The sequence below is a fragment of the Ovis canadensis genome, chromosome 11 (genome assembly GCF_042477335.2).
Source record: "Ovis canadensis isolate MfBH-ARS-UI-01 breed Bighorn chromosome 11, ARS-UI_OviCan_v2, whole genome shotgun sequence".
In the NCBI taxonomy this organism is placed as follows: domain Eukaryota; kingdom Metazoa; phylum Chordata; class Mammalia; order Artiodactyla; family Bovidae; genus Ovis; species Ovis canadensis.
In genome coordinates, this window is record NC_091255.1 from 39,754,499 (window position 1) to 39,774,029 (window position 19,531).

Here is a 19,531-nt window from a genome sequence, read left to right on the forward strand (position 1 = left end):
GACATTTGAGGGGGGCTTCCCAGGTGGCACTAGCGGTAAAGATTCCGCCTGCCACTGCAGGAGGCTTAAGAGATGCAGGGTCGATCCCTGGGTCGGGAAGATCCCCTGCACAGCAACCCACTCCAATACTCTTGCCTGGAGAATTCCATGGACAGAATTCCTGGAAGACTGCAGTCCACAGGGTCGCAAAGTGTTGGACACAACTGAAGTCACTTAGCAGAGATGTTTTGGGCCGTCACTATCAGGGAGGTGCTACAGGCACTCAGAGGGTGGAGGTCAGGTTTGTTGCTAAACATCCCGCAGTGCACAGGAGGGCAGCTCCCACGACAGAGGGTGATCCAGCCCCAGATGTCAGCGGGGCCAGGGTTGTAAGACCTGAGTCTGTCATCAGGAAGCAACTTGGGAAGAAGAAGCTAGCTGCACCCTGGCATCTGTTGGTTATTAATGGAGATTTTTTTTTGTCCCAGATGATGACAAGTTGGTAAATGAGGGTTGATGCCTGTTTACTGCCTCTCCTCTATGGGAGCAGATTTATAAAGTAGAGACACAGGATCTGAGTCATCCATACTTGAATCATCTGGCCCGGATAATTAGGACCCTGAAATGAAAAATAATGTTGGGAATAAAACTCAAAGTTTCTCTTTAGGGTCAAGGAAGTGATACAAAGACAGGGAAAGAAGATAAAGGGAGGAGAGAAGAGGAATCCTGAGAAGCTGGACGCTTTGATAAGCGTGGGGCGGAATTGGGGGCAGCCAGTGCTCCCCTGCACGCTCAGCATCAATGGCCAAGAAGTCCAGAGTTTCTTCCACCGTGAGAGAGAGCTGATACATATCCCTTTCAACTTGAAATGTTTACTTGGAAATAGTAGGATTCTTTTCAAGTCTATTCCATTGGTTTTATTTGTGAAGATCATATGTCATTTTAAAATATCTAAAACAAATGATTGTTGACATTGCAAGCATTATTGGACTACCTAATTGTCTTTGGGTACCACTTTTTTCAACGCTATGACTTAAAAAAATTCCCTTTTATTTTTCCTTGGGGATAATAGCTACTGGTCACAGCAGACTTTTGAGCAAAGTGCCTCTCTCTCCATTTTCCTCCTACATACCCAATCTTTTTTTTGGAGCAGGGGGAGATTTAGAGAATAAGTGCCAGTTATTCACTGCTTTTCCACTGCTGTTTTTACCATTTCAGCAGCTTTTTCAGTAGTGGGAGGGGCAGAACAGAGCATCTTGAGGGACTTTGTCCTTTGAATCACATCACGATAAAGCAGTTTTGCCTCCCAAGGTGGAAGAGGATTGTGGATCGAGCACACGTTTTCCTACCAGTTGTATCTTGAACTCTTTTTGAGGGGAATCAAGACACGTTGAGGCTCATGGCATTGAGCACCCTCTCATGGGCACCTGGATTTCTGAATGTGTTCTCTGTTTATAGCCCTTTCATTGTTGCCCCCCTTCGGTGCCTTTTGCTGTGAGAACTGGGGGCAGGGTGCTCCGCAGCTGGGGTGGCAGTGAAGGCAGGCTCACCTCTGGAGAGTCCCCTTCACCTCCTCCCCAAGTCTCCCACCTCCAAAACTTCCCTTTCTGGTCACCCCTCTGCTGCAGAGGCTGAGGGGACGAATGCCCGTCATTGCAGATGGGTGGAGGAGAGGGCACGGCACCCCGATGGTGTGGCAGCCCATGCCCTCCATCCTCCAGCAAAGGCTGATGCTTCTGCTTGTGTTCCCTCAGCTCATCGAAGTGCAGGCCGAGTACCACAGGAAGTCCCTGACACTCCTGCAGGCCGTGTTGCCTCAGATAAAAGCACAACAGGGTGAGTGCCTGGGGCGGGGAGGGCGGGGAGCCTGCTGTCCAGGGCCCTGTGCTTGGCTCGCCAGCTCCTCCCCTGGCAGGGCCGCCTTCACGTGAGCCCTGGGCCTCTGCCTGCGGGCACATTGACCAGCGGCAGGAAAGCAGAGCACGCACACACACATATACACACACTACCCCAGCGGGGATGAGGCGGGTGTGCATGGGCGTGTGTGGAGGTGCGTGTGTAACAGGAAGCCCAGCAGCTCTGCTCACAGCGGGCGGGCTTCCACCGCCTCCCCCAGTTCCTCCCCATCATCCCCCGAAACTGCAGGACTGGAGATGCTGCAGTTGGACAGTGCTTCCATGGACATTGTTGGACAATGCTTCCACGTCCACTGCTCCGTGTCCCTGGGACACTTAGGAGAAGCAGTGTGACCAGAGGAAAGGAAGGTTCCCGCGGGGGTGACCTGTGCTGACCCCTCTCTTGCTCCACCTGCACCCCCCACCCCCAGAGGCCTGGGTGGAGAAGCCTTCCTTTGGGAAGCCCCTGGAGGAGCACCTCACGATCAGCGGCCGGGAGATCGCCTTCCCCATCGAGGCATGTGTGACGATGCTGCTGGAGTGCGGGATGCAGGAGGAGGTACGTCTGGGTGCAGCTGAGCTCTGCCGTGAGCAGGGCCCCTTGCCCGCGAGATGGAGCCTCCGGGGTCTCTCTGTTACCATCCTCACCCGGCCCCACAAACCCAAACCTGGGAAGACGCAGTACAAGCCCCCTGTCTTCAAACTGGTCCTGCTTCTCCCATGAGCCTTCACTCTCCAGGGACAGTGGAGGATAGTGGGACATGATACCCCCGCCCTGAGGACCTTATAGCCCCGCTCTAACCCTCCTGTCTGCATATGTAATGAGATTGGGGTTTCTCCTCCTTCTCTTCCACCCCATTCTCCACCTCCTCTCTCCCTAATTTAAAAGATAGACCTTTTAACCTTTAGATTATAACTTTTTAAATAGACATCCTGAAAACTGATACAGACATTAGAAAGCACTCCTTACAAGCCACATGTTAAAAAAAATAATCCTATGAGACATTGGAAACCATTGTTTTTATTGCTGTGTCAGTGGTCTTCTGGGAGGTAGACCTCATCTTCAGTTTCTTATGCAGGCAGTTTAAAAATCATGACTCCACTTTCCTGTGATCTGATCAACCAATCAATATTTATCTATGGTATTTATTACTAAGCAAAGTATAAAAGAGTGAGATGGGGGCTTATGAGCTTATGGAGCAGATAAGTGTAGTGTCTGTCAAATAAGCCTGATTTATTCAAAACAGGTTTTTTTGACCCTGTTTTAAATGCCAGTCATTTTCATGTATAATACCAATGAAAAATGAGGTCTTTTTAGTCCCTGAGGGAAAGTTTTATGGAGGAAGGTGAATGGGGCCTTTTCTTTCCTCATTTTTTAAAAACTTTTTATTTTGTTTTGGGGGATAGCCAATTAACAATGCTGTGATAATTTCAGATGAACAGCAAAGAGACTCAACCTTACATACAAATGTATCCATTGTCCCCCAAACACCCCTCACATCCAGGCTGCCACATAACACTGAGTTGAGTTCCGTGTGCTACACAGTAGGTCCTTGTTGACTACCCAGTTTAAATATAGCAATGTGTACATGTCCATCCCAATTCCCGAACTATCCCTTCCTCCTATCCTTCCCTGGCAACCATCAGTTCCGTAAGTTTGTTCTCTAAGTCTGTGAATCTGTTTCTGTTTTGTAAGTAAACTCATTTGTATCATTTTTTTTTAGATTTCACTTATAAGGGATGTCATGCAATATTTCTCCTTCTGTCTTACTTCGCTTAGTATGATAACCTCTAGGTCCATCCATGTTGCTGCAAATGGCAAAATTTTCATTCATTTTTATGGCTGAACAGTATTCCATTTTATAGACCCTACGATATGTTTTTTAATCCATTCATCTGCCGATAGACACTTAGGTTGCTTCCATGTCCTGGTAATTGTAAATAATGCTGCTGTGGACATGGGGGTACGTGTATCTTTTCAAATTAGTGTTTTTGTTTTTCCAAAATATATCTTAAATACACAAGGACGGGACATCGAAGTGCCCAAGGTTCATTTAATCAAGTACATACTCAACCAGAACACCGTGCCACCCTGTACTCGGTGCTAAGGCCACAGCCAGGGATGAGGCCCAGGCCCTGCTGTCCCAGTGTCAACACATGGTGATGGGAAGGAGGCCCCTGGAAGATCATGGAGGAAGCGGGTGGGGAGATTGCCTGCCGTTGGTCTTGCTGTTGTGCCCTCAAGGTGCAGGCTGTCTGCTGACCCCTGCCCTGTTGGCAGGGTCTCTTCCGAGTAGCCCCGTCTGCCTCTAAGCTGAAGAAGCTCAAGGCGGCCCTGGATTGCTGTGTGGTGGATGTACAGGAGTGCTCGGCGGACCCCCACGCCATTGCAGGTGGGCCCCGCAGCTGGAGGGGCTCCAGGGGAAGGGATGGGCGTGGAAGATGTACAGCCACGTGTCAGGGACACTCGAGCCCCTGGCTCCCTGCCGTGCTCCGTGCATGTCCACTCAGGGCCCCACTTTAGGCCTGGTTACTTGTGCCCTTGAAGGAGAGAGGGGGTGATGGTGGTAACACAAGAGGGGAGGCCCTCACAGCCACGCCAGAGCCTTGGATCCAGGCATGTGGCAGCCACCATGTGACATGATCATGAGGCTCCAGGAACCTTCCCCAAACGTGGCCCCCGTGGTGACGCTGGCTGGTAGTAGGTGTCTGCCCCATCCCGGCGGCTCATGGCCTGTACGGTGTTCACATCCAGGAGCTCTCAAGTCTTACCTCCGGGAGCTGCCAGAACCTCTGATGACCTTTGAACTCTACGATGAGTGGATTCAAGCTTCCAAGTGAGTACGCCAGGTCTCCGTGTGTCCTGTGGGTGCGGTTAATGTGGAGCATTAATTGAAACTGTAAGCGTGCCACCTAGCATCCAGCGAGTCTGTATCCTGGTGTGTGTCGTGGGGAGAGGCTTGTACATATGCCTGGAGAGCCAGGTCCCTGTGTGTGATTGCAGGCTGGAGCCACCAGAGTGGCCCAGAGCCCCAGCTGGGCCTTCAGGAGGATTCAGGGAGGCTCCAGGCTCCCATCACCACTCAGACCCCCCTCTTCACGCTGACCATTCCCATTCACCTGGCCATGCGACAGGTTTTGGTTCCCCAAAACCTCTACCTCGTAGGTTCCTTCTGACTCTTTGGGTCCCACCCTGAAGGTCACCTCAGAGAGGCCTCCTTCCTGACAACTGGTGCCCAGCAGCTGGCAGTCAGGGTCTGCCCCATCCCCCAGGTTCTCTGCAGGGACTGATCAAATTCAAGGCTGTATTGCTATAGCTGGTTGGATTGTGAGCTGATGGGGGGCAGGGAGGGATGACCGTCTCTTCTGACTACCCCCCATTCCCTAACCCCTGCGACACTGCCTGATACACCAGAGACCCTCAGTATGTGAATGTTGATTTTTTTTTTTTTTTGGCTGTGCTCAGCTTGTGGGCTCTTAGTTCCCTGAATAGGGATCAAACCTGTGCCCCCTGTATTGAGAGCATGTAGTCTTAACCACTGGACCACTAGGGAAGTCCCGTATGGATGTTGAATTTTTACTGAAGGAAAGACCTTGGCAGCATCTGCCCTCTGCCCTTTGAGAGGACTGATGAGCAGAAAAGGGACTTTTTCTCGCCTTGGTCAGGATGGAAGCAGGGACTTCTGGGGTCCCTGCGATGGCCGTTCCCTACCTTGGGTCTTGGGTCAGGGGGTCAGAGCTGAGCCTCCTGGCGGTATTTGCTCTTCAGTTTTTCTTGTTAAAAGGTTCTTTGAGCATAAGGTCTTCCAACCCTGTAAACCTTGATGTAGGTTTTCATAAAAATGTATGTTTAAAAATGTAATCCTAACAAAAATAAAATATATATGTAGACCTTTCAGTAATCTCTTTTAATCCTTAGAAGATCTATCAATAAAGAAACCCTTCGAGCAAGTCTCTCTGTAGAATGGAGAATCCTTTGGTTGTGGAAACTATCCATCTCTGAGTTGTGTCTTGAAGGGTCAAATATCCTTATGTCAATAAGAGTTCACGTTGTTTACTTGTTCAGAAGGTGTTTATTGAGCATCTGTTATATTCCACATGCCGAGAAGCTTAATGTGCATCAAACTGTCTGTGGGACTGGCCAGTCAGCTGCCGTGGTGGCGTGAGGGTGGAGCTGACATGTTTCTGGTGTCCTGTCCTGTGCCAGAGCTAACCTCCCGATGACATCATGGCCCCGCCCACTCAGCTGCAGGTGTCTGCCCTCTGCCCTCACCTGCTGCCTCAGTACACATTGACCTGGGCCATGTGATGTGTGCAGGGGAAGTTTTGTTAAAACAGCACAGGCAAGACCAAAAGATTATCGAGGGGGAAATAGTAAGAACCAAAGATATGAATGATAATCATTTACTGATACGGTCACTGACAACGGCTGGTTCCTTTTTCTCAAATATTTCGATGGCTGGTGAGTCTGAGTGCCGGTAAGACTTCATTGATCTGTACTTAGTCAGTGGCTTTTCCTGTTAATTTTCCAGCATCCAGGACCAGGACAAGAGGCTCCAGGCACTGTGGAACGCGTGTGAGAAGTTGCCCAAAGCCAATCATAACAACATCCGGTGAGTGGACGGTAGAGATGCCGGGTCATATTTAAGCCTCACACACACGTTTCCGGGCCAAAAGGCTTAGTCACTGGCAAGCTTGGCATTACACAGTGTCCAAAGCATATTTAATATGCAGGGTCTCTTTTCAACTTCAAGCAATCCTGGGAGGTTGTGAATTACCATCCTGCAGATGAGGAAACAGACTGTATGGGGCTGTGAGACATTGCAGGCTACCTGACCAGCTGCTGGCTGATGCAGTTCTTTGGTCTGCAAGGAGCAAGGATGAATGCAGGCTGCATTCAGATACTGGGGTTTACTGCAAAGATAGGTGCCTGTGGATCCCAGGGGCAATGCTGACCAGACCCTGAGCTGGATTTGGCAGTTGTGTCCTGGAGCCAGGCTTCAGGAAGAAGAGGCTGGGAGAATGTTCTCTGGTTTCCACTTGTCACCAGCAATTTTCTATGTGTCTGTCTCTTACTTTTCTCATCCTCACCCGGGTTGCACTTCCCACTCCTCTGCGCATCTTTTCCCTCCCGGGCTTACGCTCTCTTCCACTTTCTGCTTCCTCATCACTTTGTACCAGCATCGCTCCTGGCCCTACCCCCGTCCTCCTTGGAGCTTCCTTAGGTGCCTATTTTCAGCTTCAGCTCCTACTGCCATCTGCCTGATTATTTCTATTTTCCTGTTAAAAAATCCCAGGAGTGACTTCTCATGGTGGCTCCCTCAGACAAACATAGGATTCCTGTATGACCCAGCAGTTCCACTTCTGGGTGTATTTCCAAAAGATCTGAAAGTAGGGACTTGATTTTGTACACCTACGTTCAAGCCAGCGTAATTCACAATAACCAAGAGGTGGAAACAGCCCACATATCCAGCAATGGATAAATATAGGTGAACAAAAAGTACATACAGTACAGTATTCAGCCTCAAATGGAAGAGACATTCTCTTTCTTGCTACGGTATGGATGAACCTGGAAGGCTGTATGCTAAATGAAAGAAGCCAAACACAAAAGGGGAAATTCTGAACAGTTCCGCTAAAAAGCAGTAGATACAGTAGTCAATTCATAAAGATGGAAAGTAGAATGGTGGTTGCCAGAATGTAGAATGGTAGCTGGGGTACGGGGGGAGGGGTCAGGAGCAGCAGATGGGCTGTCATTTCATGGGGGTCAAGTTTTAGTTTGGGGTAATGAAAAATTCTGGGGATGGATGGTGGTGATGGTTGTATCACAGTGGAAAGTAATGCTAGTGAACTGCCCACTGTAAAATGCTTGAAGTGTTAGATATATACAGAATTGAAAGAAAGCATCCCACGAGCAAGAATCAGATCAAGAGCAAGAATGACTCTTCAAGTGATGCTAGGCTACTGGCCAGCCTGTGGATTGACCGTGCTCAGCTCAGGCCCCGTGTCCTGGTCAAGGCATGTGTGGCCTCTTGGAGGGTGTGGTGCGGCAGGATGTGGGTGGAGGTGGCCTTTAGCAGCTTAGCGTCTTTGTGCTCTGTGGGCAACAGTTGCTGAAGGAGCTGCTTCGCTGTGGTCCAGGCAGCATGGGGCTGGACCCACTGTCCGTATAACCAAGAGCCCGGGAAGAGCTGGGCTTTGGGGTCGGGACCCTGTGCAGGACCGGGCAGGTGTGGTATGGTTTGGGAGAGTTCTTTTTGTGCTTCATTTGTACACAGCTACTCAGTCACTGATTTTTTTTAAAAAATAATAGCTTTATTGACATAACCATTCATATGCAATTAAGTGTGCAATTTAAAAGTGTGCAATTAAGTGGGTTTTTGTAAATCTGCAGAGTTGTGCAGCTATGATCACTGTGTAATTGGAAAACATTTTCATCACCCCACAAAGAAATGCTGTTCCCATCAGCAGTCACTCCCCATTTCTGCTTACCCAGCCCCTGGCAAACTCTCATCTGTGTTCTGTCTCTGTCGATTGGCCTGCGCCGGACCTTTCATACAGATGGAGTCATTCACCCTGGGGTCTCTGTGTCTGGCTTTTCTCCATTGGCATCGAGTTTCCAAGGTTCATCCATGCAGTAGCGTGTGTCAGTTTTCATTGCTTTTGAGGGCTGAGTAGTACCCCACTGTATGGATGGGACTACGTTTTATTCATCTGTTCGTCCCTTAATGGATATTTGGTGGTCTCTACTTTTCAGCTATGATGAATAATGCTGCTGGGAACATTTGTGTCCACGTTTTTGTGTGGACGTATTTCTCTGGGAGTGGAATTGCTGGGCCACATGCTAAGTCTAGGTCTAATGTTTTCTCCATTGGCTCTCATTGTCCCACTGAGACACTGCTCCTAGCGTGAAGATGTCCCCACTAGTGACACCTACACACCACTTCTCACCTCTGCACACAGGGAAGACAGGAGGTGACGGGTGTGAAAAGAAGGAGGGAATTTCTGGCATTATGCACTGAGTCAAAAGGAAAGATGGAGAATCTTTTTCTGGCCACAGTTTGTTGAAGCAGACATTGACAACTAGCCCAGGAAGAGCTCTGTCTGTTTTTGGAGCATTCTTGTATCCTGACACGTGACGCATCTTGATTATATTGTAGGATGTATGAGTCGTCTTATCAGTGAGAGATGTTTCCAGCTGGTGTTAGGGGACCATGGCTGGTATTGAGCCCTTGTAAAGCCTGGCCTTTCTCACCTCCTTTCAGATACTTGATCAAGTTTTTATCCAAGCTCTCAGAATACCAAGATGTCAACAAGATGACACCCAGTAACATGGCCATTGTATTAGGACCCAACCTGCTGTGGCCACAAGCAGAAGGGTGAGTCCAGGGAGGAAGGGGTGTGTGGGTCACACTGGGGGGCTGTGGGAGCCTGGGTGGGATGGTCAGGGCCCCAGATAGCCACTAGCCTAATTTATGTGTCAGGTCATATGCCTGTCTTGAGCTGGTCCTTCTTCAGACTCAGGAGGAGGCCCAGAATTCTTCAGGTAGTTCCTGTTGATAGTCTCAGAGCCAGGCCTGTAGCCAAGGTCTTTTCTGAGCTCATCTGGGTCAGCATCAAGTCTGGCAAGCTCTTCTAGGCCCCTGGGCCCTCTGTGGAGAGCACATCCCAGCATTGGGATACAGAAGGATAGAGTGCTGTCTTGATAGAGAGAACAGAGCTGGGAAAGGATGAGTCTGGCAGTTGTGAGAATCAGTCCTCAGACCTGGCGATTTCGTGTGTGTTACTCACTCGTCTCCTGTAGGGAGGACTTCTGTGAGTGTCTCCATTCTGTAGACATGGGGAGAGGTTCAGAAAGGTGAAGTGCCCTCCCCAAGAGGACACACGCTCTCAGACCCAGGTGTGCAGGCTGCTGGTCCAGGGCCTCCCCCCTGCCTCGGCCGCTCACCCCGCCTGTCCTCCTTTGCCCTGTGCCCCCAGGAACATCACAGAGATGATGACCACGGTCTCGCTGCAGATCGTCGGGGTCATCGAGCCAATCATCCAGCACGCAGACTGGTTCTTCCCCGGGGGTATGTGGCAGCAGCTGATGTGGGAGTCGGCCTCTGAGGGGGAACGGGAGTTTGCTGTGAGTTCTGAGTCTTTGAGATTGAGTACCACCGGCCAAAGGGGTGTGTGTGTATTGCTTTGTTTTTAAGCCCCCTGTGCATACCACCTCTGGCCAGTGGTAGGAAATCAGGATAAAGAAACAAAGAAGGTAGGAGTTCAAGGTAAAACCCTGTAGGTTCTGTGGCTGGGCTCATGAGCACTGCAGATAAATCAGCTGCAGTCAGGAGGGGATGAGATGAGACTCCATTTGAGAGCCCGCAGTCTGAAGTGAGATCTCTTTCTGTTTCTAATCGTGTAATTTTTTTTTCTCTTTGGTTTTCTGAAAAGACATCTCATCGTCATCATCCTCTACACATAGTAATATTGCCTATTATTTTCTTTTCTTGACTAATTCCATTGGCTAGCACTTCAACAATATCAGATAACAGTGTTGAGAGTGGGCATTGCCCTTTTCCCTGATTTGATTTAGACCGCTCTGGCGTTTTATTTCAGTCTTAAATGTGAGGATTGAGATAGATGATTCTGCCTTTTTTTTTTTTTTCAAAAAGAAAATACCCATCTGTTCCTATTTGACTGAATTTGTTTTGTGAATCACAGATGAAAAAGTGCTTTATTAAGTCCCTATTCTATTACATGCTAGGTGAGCGCCATGAAATATAATAAGATGAGTTAATAACAGATGATCTAACATTGAACCATGGGATGAGAGTGTCAGGGGTGATGCTTAAAAGAGGGGCCGTTTCTCTACTGGTTTCCCTCCTGCCCAGGGATGGCTTGGCCAGCTCACAGACCGTGTGCATCTATTCTGTCTTCCCCACAGAGATAGAGTTCAACATCACGGGCAATTACGGGAGTCCAGTGCACGTGAACCACAACGCCAACTACAGCTCAATGCCCTCCCCAGACATGGACCCCGCCGACCGGCGCCAGCCCGAGCAGGCCCGCCGGCCCCTCAGTGTGGCCACAGATAACATGATGCTGGAGTTTTACAAAAAGGATGGGTAGGAACTCGCGTCCCTTTCTCAGCTTTGGGGGAGGGAGGGGTTGACTGAGATGAGTGACAGGAAGGCTGCACTTAACCAGCAGCAGTTTAAGTGGCCCTGTCACCTCATTCCTGATGCCAGCAAATGCTTTTGAATTTGTCTTTTAAACATGGTTTTTAAGCAGTTCGGTTCCTGTGTGAGGCATCTCTAGCTGGGGGGGATACCCTGGAGGGTCAGTTGTGGTCCTTCACTCCCAGATGTCTCTGCATCAGAGCTGGGCTCCCTGCCTTCCCGGCCAGACCTGGTCTGACTCCCAGTCCCCTCTGAAAAGCCATCCAGATGACCTCTATGAGAAAGTTGTCACTGTGGCACCTCGGGGCATTCAGTGTCCACTGGCCCCTATAGTATGGTCTTCTGAATATAAAGAGCCAGGGTTGTCAGGATTTCTGTGGCTAGAGAGCCATCTCTCTGGGACGCCAGGGTCTGCAGGTGGTTTTACAGGTGCTGCTGGAGCTTAGGGGTACAGAGGCTAAAACTACGTAAAGTCAAGCCACCTCAGCTAGTGCTGTGTGGATTAGTCGAGTTGACCCTGCCAAGTTCTGTCAGAATTGTGGATTTGTGGCCTGGATCAATAAGCTACTAAATTTGAGGGTGGTTTGTTATGCAACAAAAGAGAATCAGAACAAGCTTAAAAAAAAAAAAAAAAAAAAAAAAGGACCCTGGGCACTTCCCTGGTAGTCAAGTTAGGTTGTCACTTTAGGTTAGGACTCAGAGCTTCCATGCAGGGGGTACAGGTTCAGTCCCTGGTCAGGGAACTGAGATCCCGCATGCCACGCAGTATGCCAAAAAAAGAAAAAGGATGCTGAGGTCGAGCACGCCATGCAGCTCTGTGTAGCCGCTCTTTCCAGTACTACTTGATGTGTCTGTAGCAATATCACTTCTGTTCTGATCCTCAGAGGGCCTCACCAGGTCAGTGGACAGCAGCACCTGAATCCATGAGTATGTCTACACAGACACCTTAGCCTGGAGGCACTGTAATTTGGAATGTTGGTGTTGTTTAGTTGCTGAGTCATGTCCAACTCTTTGCGACCCTGTGGTCAATAGCCCTCCAGGCCCCTCTATCCTTGGAACTTCCCAGACAAGAATACTGGAATGGGTTGCCATTTCCTACTCCAAGGGATCTTCCTGACCCAGGGATGGAACCCATGTCTCCTGCACTGGCAGGCAGATTCTTTACCCCTGAGCCACCAGGGAAGCCTGTAATTTGGAATAAGCACGTGTAATTGAGAAGTCCAGGAGCTACCTGAGGTGCTCTGTGGAACATGATGCTTGGTTATGTTGGGGCGGGGGGAGGAGATAGACACCTGGGTCTCGTGAGTTCCTGAGACACATGATTCAACATGTTGGAGCCACTTTCCTGAATGTATGAGTTTGTGGGGTCTTTTACATGCTGTGATCTGTCATGTATCTTCACAGCGGGCTGTGGCATCCTTTCCCAAGTTTATTACATCAAAAAGCCTGTTGTCATGAGATAGAACTCATGTTTCAAGGAGCTTGTTGTTGTGATTGTGGATATTGGGGTCCTCTGAAGACCAAGTAGAAAGATGGAGAACCCCAAATGCAGCTACTCTGAACAGGGTTGTGGAGTGGTGAGAGGGTGCTGGGATTTTTCTTCAGACAGAGCCAGAGGTTCTGGGTACCATGGAAACTTTGACTCGTATTTGAGACTTGGATTGTCAGCTCGGCCTTCAAGAGGTGTATTCTTGGCCCAGGCCCCACCTCTGCTTCCACGTTGCCTGGATTCACACATTTGTGGTGCTGAGACCAGGTCTGTGAAATGTTGCCTGGTGCCTCCGGCTGTTATTTGTCCTGGGGAGGTGAAGAAACTTCGTTACGCATTTAGGAGAGGAATGATCCCTAGAGGAGCTAGAAATACTTGATCCTGACCTTCCTGGGGGAGTGTGGGCAAGGCTGAGCCAGGATCTTTAGGATCCTTCTTACTCATCTCTCATGTTGGCACCTACTATGCCACTGCTGCCCAGCCTCCAAGTTCATTTTAAATGGTCCAGGAACTCCCAAGCTCCTGTGGATTTGGGGGGAGATACCAGGCTTTCTTGCTTCCTTTCTCTCAGCAAGTATTTCCCAAATGTACCTGATCTTCAGAACAAAAATCAAAACCTTTCAGATCAGTATAGACTTGTTGTTCAGTTGCTCAGTCATGTCCGACTCTTTGCGACCCCATGGACTGCAGAACACCAGGCCTCCCTATCCTTCACCATCTCCCGGAGTTTGCTCAAACTCAACGTTCCTTGAGTCAGTGATGCTATCCAAGTATCTCATTCTCTGTCCCTCTTTGTCCTCCTGCCTTCAATCTTTCCCAGCATCAGGGTCTTTTCCAGTGATTCCAAATGTAACCAATCTCTAGATGAAAAATCAAAGCCTATCCGACCTCTGTATACTTAAATACCTCAAATCCATATACTGGCCAGCATCTCTGGGTAAGACTGTTCCTGACCAGGATTCAAAAACAGCATGACGAGGAATTCCCCGGCGATCCAGTGGTCAAGACTCCACACTTCCACTGCAGGGGTCGTGGGTTTGATCCCTGGTTGGGGAACTAAGATCCTGTGTGCCACATGATGTGGCCAAAAATAAAAACAGCATGACAGATGTCTATCCTGCTGCTGCTGCTGCTAAGTCGCTTCAGTTGTGTTCGACTCTGTGCGACCCCATAGATGGCAGCCGACCAGGCTCCCCTGTCCCTGGGATTCTCCAGGCAAGAACACTGGAGTGGGTTGCCATTTCCTTCTCCAATGCTTGAAAGTGAAAACTGAAAGTGAAGTCACTCAGTCGTGTCCAACTCTTAGCAACCCCATGGACTGCAGCCTACCAGGCTCCTCCGCCCATGGCATTTTCCAGGCAAGAGTACTGGAGTGGGTTGCCATTGCCTTCTCCGGATGTCTGTCCTACAGAGGTCAAAAAGAAATATAGCTGCTAACTCTTGACAGCTCATCACTTGGAACAGTCCAGAGCAAACTTCTATTCTCAGTGATAAATGTATTCTTTCTGTAGACACCTGTTCTTATGCTGAAATCTCCAACTTTCAGATTTTTTTTTTCTGGGGCAGGCCTTTGTCTCCTAATTTTTAAGGTCCTGCATCTTATCTTTTCCCTATGTGGCCTGCCAGGTTATAGTGTGAAGTGTTAGTCACTCAGTCATGTCCAGCTCTTTGTGACCCTATGGACTATAGCCCACCAGGCTCCTCTGTCCTTGTGATTCTCCAGGCAAGAATACTGGAGTGGGTAGCCATTCCCTTCTCCAGATCTTCCTGACCCAGGGATTGAACTTGGGTTTCCTGCATTGGCAGGCACATTCTTGAGCTTCTGACTCACCAGAAAAGCCTAGCTTAGGATAAGCTACTCTGCGCTACGAGGTCCCAGTAGGCTAGGAGGAGTGAAGCGGGGAAGAGTAGCTGTCAGAGGAGCTGCCTTGCCAGCCAGCCTGCCCCATGTGAATCCCAAGGGGGAGCAGATGAGGACTCTGAACGGGTCCCCTCCTGGACTCTTGCCACGTCGTCCTGCTTTCTGCTAATTGCTCTCCAAACCCTTCGCTTCTCAGGTGTTCTTTGTGGCCTCTGGTTCTCGCCTCTGCCTTGATTCAACTATAAAGGATCCAAAAACCAAGTTCTTCTCATTCTCACTGGAAGCAGTGGCTCTGGGGAATCTTTTGGCATCCATAAGCGATGCGCGGGTATCTGTGAAGTTTCTAAGGGAGTTGGTTGTTTTTGATGGATTGAATCTGGTGTTTTTTAAAAACAACACGAAGTTATTTCATTCTTGTGACTGTTACTTCTTTGTGTGACAGAACAGTGAACAGAAACTTATGACCTGCTCCTGTGACCTTCTGGTGGGATTCTTCTGCTTCTGAGTAGCTCCCTTGCTCTTGGTAACATGCCAAGCAGTTTTATAAATTTTGTCTTTGGGTGGAGTTCTAGCTAGACATTCAGACACTTAAATCTGCCAATGTTTCAAGCAGATTTTCCTTAGCCTCTTTCATTAGCTTTGACGCCTCCAAGATTGTCACTGTTGCCATTGTGATTCATTGGTCTATAAAGATTTTTATTGCCTTTTGAAGACATCTGTGAACTTCTGATGCCTGTTTCCTGGGCACAGGGCATGCTGCCTGCCCCACAAAAGTCACTTCAGCTGGGAGAGTCGTGATGACAGGCGGCTTGCTGTCTATGAAAGCAGGAGTGTGCGTTCACCTCTCGATGCTTGGTTGCTGATGCTTTGCCGCTGTGCTTTAGTGGGTCTCACTGGTCCTCCCTCCGCGTCCTCCCCTTGGTGAACCAGGGCATCATCGGATAGCCTGGTGTCTGGGGTCCATGGTGCTGGGAGATGCGGTTGATAATAGAAAGTGTCCCCCCACCAGCCCTGATGCCAAAGCCCACGCCTGCCATCTCAAATGGGGAAGGTCTTTCTAAGTGAAAGAGAGTGTGATAAGAAAGAAAACCCGTGAGTGTGAGACCGCCCTCCTTTAGGGCTCTTCTAGGAGCCACAGGGAACAGCATCACCAACCATTGCGACAAAGTGGCGTCAGTTCACTTCCCCAAGTGGAATGTTAAGCTTTTTGCTCTTTTTCATCCTGATAAATTTAGAAACCCAAAGAGCACAGTTTGCTGCTTGCCCCAGCTTACTTTAGATACCAGGGGATGCCATTGGACCCTGCTGCAGAGTTTTGAGTGGCCTCCGGGGGTGACTGGATCCCCTGTAGAAGGTGCCTGTTTATTTGGGGGTGGTCCTCAGAGCCAAGGCAACTTGCAAGCTGGTGGGTAGTGGATCCCAGAGAGAGACCAGCTGCCCCCAAAATGCCTTGGAGAAGAGAACTATTAACACATTATTGACCAGAGAGGTATTAATACCACAAGCGTTAGCTTCTGCAAAAATGCCCTGATCCATAATGTGTTAACAGTGACACTACACAGGGGCGGCGTGGTGGTGGCGGGGGTGGGGGGTCTCCCCTCCGCTCTCCCCTCCGCTCTCCCCGGGAAAGTGTGTCAGAAGCTGTCCCTTTCTGTGTGCACGGCTGTAGTACCATTGTCCTCTGTGCCCCTCATGGAGGCTCCCTCCCCACACATTTTTGTAAAGGACCACATCCCACCTGCTACAACCAATCCCCAACCTTGAAGCTTTGGTTTGAATCTTGCTGCACCTCTGCAAGGTGGGCAGACTCACGGTGTGGCAGCTCAGTGCTCCTGGCCAGTGTGGGTGACAGTAAGTAGGGGCACCCCTCTGCTTATCCCCAGTGGAGATGGGGACTGGCCGGTGTTCTCCCTGCATGAACATCTGTGTCTCCCTTAATACTGGCAGTATTAGCTCTTGCCATAGTCAGTGAAGGCTTTGACTATGTATCATGGAACCAGTCATCTCCTAGACCAGAGGAAAGGAGATTGACCACCTTCTAAATCATATAACTTAGAAAAGAGTGGATGGCTGCTTCTGTGGATTTTTTTCCCTTCCTTGTGACATGCCCCCAACCCCCACCACAAGCTCCAGTGTCCACTCTTCAGCTTCTGTCTTTATTCACCTGTGAGCTTGGTAGGATGCTCTTCACCTGTGCAGACAGAAAAGTCACTTTAACTGGAGAGACGGACTAAACAAACAATTTCAAGGCTCAGTGGAAGCCCCAGGCTTAGCCCCTGGCCCTGACAGAGAGCCGCTGTGTGTCCAGAGGCAGGCGCAGTGTTTGCCACACTAATGTCTGTGTGTTTCTGTCCCTGCAGCCTTAGGAAAATCCAAAGGTACAGTATCCTCGGGTAGCCATGAGGCCACGTGCAGTCCATGGGAATAGCGAGCGGTGCCTTAGCGAGCTCTGCAGGGGTGAATGTGCGTGTCTGGTTGCTTTGGCCGATGTACTCAGAGCTGTGTCCCCCCTTCTTGAAGTGGAATTGGGGGTGGGGACTGACCAGAGCATGATCAGCCCCGCCCTGCTCTGTAGACCTTGCAGAGGTTGTAAGCCAGCCAGCGTCCTGGAGCTGGCCCCAGAGTCCTGAGTTGGTCCTGTGCTCCTGGACCCCCAGGTGACAAAAAGAAGGATGGATGTTCAGGTGTCCCTGCTGGTCGGTGCTCTCTTCTAGTCTGATGCTGCCCGCCCCCCTCCCCCTCCCCGCCTCGCCTCCATCCTCCACCTGGGAGGAGTGGGTGACCCCCCCAGCGAAGCCGCTCTCTGCTCTGAGGGAAGCCTGGGTTCCGGGGAGCTTGTCGGGCACGCCGCGGTCCTAAGGCTAGCGGTGCCCAGGCCGCCCCAGCCTGGAGCTGCCGGACGCTCCGCGGAGCACGGCCGCCGCCTTGCTTCCTTGGTCCAACAGATGCTCGGGGCTGCGCTGCTGGCCGCTTCGTGGGGGCAGGAGCCCGGCGCCGTGGGCGCGCTGCTAAGCCTGGGTGTCTCTATGTCCCCGGCCAGCATGGGCGTGAGGGTCATGGACACGTCGTGGGTGGCTCGAAGAGGCTCCTCGGCCGGCAGGAAGGCATCCTGCGCCCCGCCTGCCATGCAGCCCCCCGCCCCACCCGCCGAGCTCGCCCCGCCCCTGCCGTCGCCCCTCCCGGAGCAGTCCCCGGAGGGCCCCGTGGTGCCCGCGCTCTCTCCGTCCGGCCTCGGCCTCCAGCCTGCGGCTGAACGAACCAGGTAAGTCCGGGGCGCTGCCCTCCACCCAACCCCCGGGTAGGCTAGCTTGCAGTGCACGTGGATGAGGGGTTTCGGGTTTGCTGCACACGCTCAGAGCCTCTTGCAGTTGGTCATGTCCCCCGTCCCCTTTCTAAGCATCCTGGTTTGGCTTCTGCTTCATGCTGGCAGCAGGTAGGGATTCACAGCCCCTGTGTAATCAGAGGGAGCCCAGGCTTTTTAGGAATAGCATCCCAGGTGCACGTGTAAGGTGGCAGCTTGCCAAAGCAGGCGAGGAAGCTGAGATCCCAGCTCCTCTGTCACCTCCTGTACTGTTACAGCTTGTTACCTGTTTTGAAATTTAGAATTTCAGTGGTTCTCCTCTCCACTCCTCTTCCTTTAGATGCATAGGGGCCATTTTTACTGCTAAAATGGGTGCAAGTCAGGTAAAGAATGGAGGTGACAAGATCATGCATTTCATTCTCGTGGAGGAAGAAAAGAGTTGGGGAGCCTGCTTGTTCCAGTGCTGGTTCCATGAGCTTTTATGGAGAAAGGCCCTTGTCCCTCCAAAAATGTAAAGTGTGATCTGAGCTGGCACAGGGTCATTGGTCCCCAGGGGCGCAGGGGAGGAGGCCCCCCGACAACCCCCCTTGAGAGGGGCATAGTCAGAGGGGATTCTACAAGCGGGGTTGCACAGACCCCTTGGCTGTTTGTCTCTGTTCTAAACAATTCAGAAAATTAGGAAAGCCACTTCACCAGGCCCACTGTGCATTCTGTTAGGAATTGGAAACATTTTGGTGACTTTGTGTGTGTGTGCACAGGCACACAGATACCAATCCCTAAATGAAGGGGTTGCAGGGTTTTTTTTTTCTTTTTTTTCTTTAATGTATAGAAAGTATTTTCCTTGTGAGATGGGAATGACAGAGTTGGCAGGGGCTGGAGATGACCCTGGATGGGGTGGTTGCTGACGGCTCCACCAGAGAGGACAAGGGGTTGCCAACTCTGGCCATGGAATCGTGGGCTTTGGTTCTGTTTCAGGATGCAGGAGAGGGGAGAGAGGTCAGCAGGAAGCAGGGGCTGCTGGCTGGAGGAGGAGACTGACAAAGAGGAGACTCGCTGGGATGGTCTGCTGGGGAGAGGGCCGAGGCCAGGAAAGGGATCTGGCCGTAAGGGGCCACCTGGAGATGGGAGTGGAGCTCAGGCCTTCGGAGCCCCCAGGAGGGGCCGGTCACTTCCACAGGCATCTTTGAAGGCTTTAGGAAGGTCTGAGAGGACCACACCTGCCCAGAGAACATATGTTCAGTTCATGATTCTGATGCTGAAGCTGCCTGAGTTCAGGGACTAACTGTTTTATAACTCTCTTGTGATACAGTGCTTCTAAAAGCAAAGAACTTTCTCCAGGATCAGGGCAGAAGGGAAGTCCGGGTTCTAGCCAGGGGACACCCAGTGCAGGCTCACAGCCTGGGGCACAGCCAGGCACAAGTCCGGGCCAGCCACCTGCGGACCAGAGCCCTCACACCCTCCGGAAAGGTACGTCATGGCCACCCTCATCACTAAATAAATGAGAGGGCAGTGTGGGGACTTGTCCTGGGGTCTGGTGGTTAGAACTCTGCTTCCACTGCAGGTGGACAGGTTCAATCCTTGGTCATCGGGGAACTAAGATCCTGAATCAAAAAAAGTAAAAAGAGGGCAGTGCAGAGGAGTCAGGGCAGTGGTACACCTAGAACAATGCAGATCTGTCCACATCTACACCTGGGATACTTAAAGGGTAAACACCTCCAGGGCAAGTTCGTGGGGCTGAGGGCAAGGACAGGGAAAAGACAGACCGAGTGATGGAGGCTCTGGGCCTCTGTGGCTGGAGGACTGGGTCAGAGGTCACTGTTATGGCATCCCAGAGCCATTGGAGGT

The 19,531-nt window shown here is 50.7% G+C and overlaps 1 protein-coding gene across 3 annotated transcripts in view; it reads left to right on the forward strand.

The window, feature by feature from the left end:
* Window positions 1-19,531, forward strand: part of ARHGAP44 (Rho GTPase activating protein 44) — a 116,878-nt gene that overhangs the window by 91,447 nt on the left and 5,900 nt on the right. For all 3 annotated transcript variants that reach the window (XM_069542909.1, XM_069542911.1, XM_069542912.1), the window contains 10 exons: window positions 1,734-1,815; window positions 2,306-2,433; window positions 4,156-4,267; window positions 4,630-4,711; window positions 6,407-6,487; window positions 9,137-9,250; window positions 9,852-9,943; window positions 10,801-10,981; window positions 17,426-17,647; window positions 18,996-19,153. In XM_069542909.1, the coding sequence (XP_069399010.1) occupies window positions 1,734-1,815; window positions 2,306-2,433; window positions 4,156-4,267; window positions 4,630-4,711; window positions 6,407-6,487; window positions 9,137-9,250; window positions 9,852-9,943; window positions 10,801-10,981; window positions 17,426-17,647; window positions 18,996-19,153 (1,252 nt within the window). The remainder of the gene's footprint in view (window positions 1-1,733; window positions 1,816-2,305; window positions 2,434-4,155; window positions 4,268-4,629; window positions 4,712-6,406; window positions 6,488-9,136; window positions 9,251-9,851; window positions 9,944-10,800; window positions 10,982-17,425; window positions 17,648-18,995; window positions 19,154-19,531) is intronic.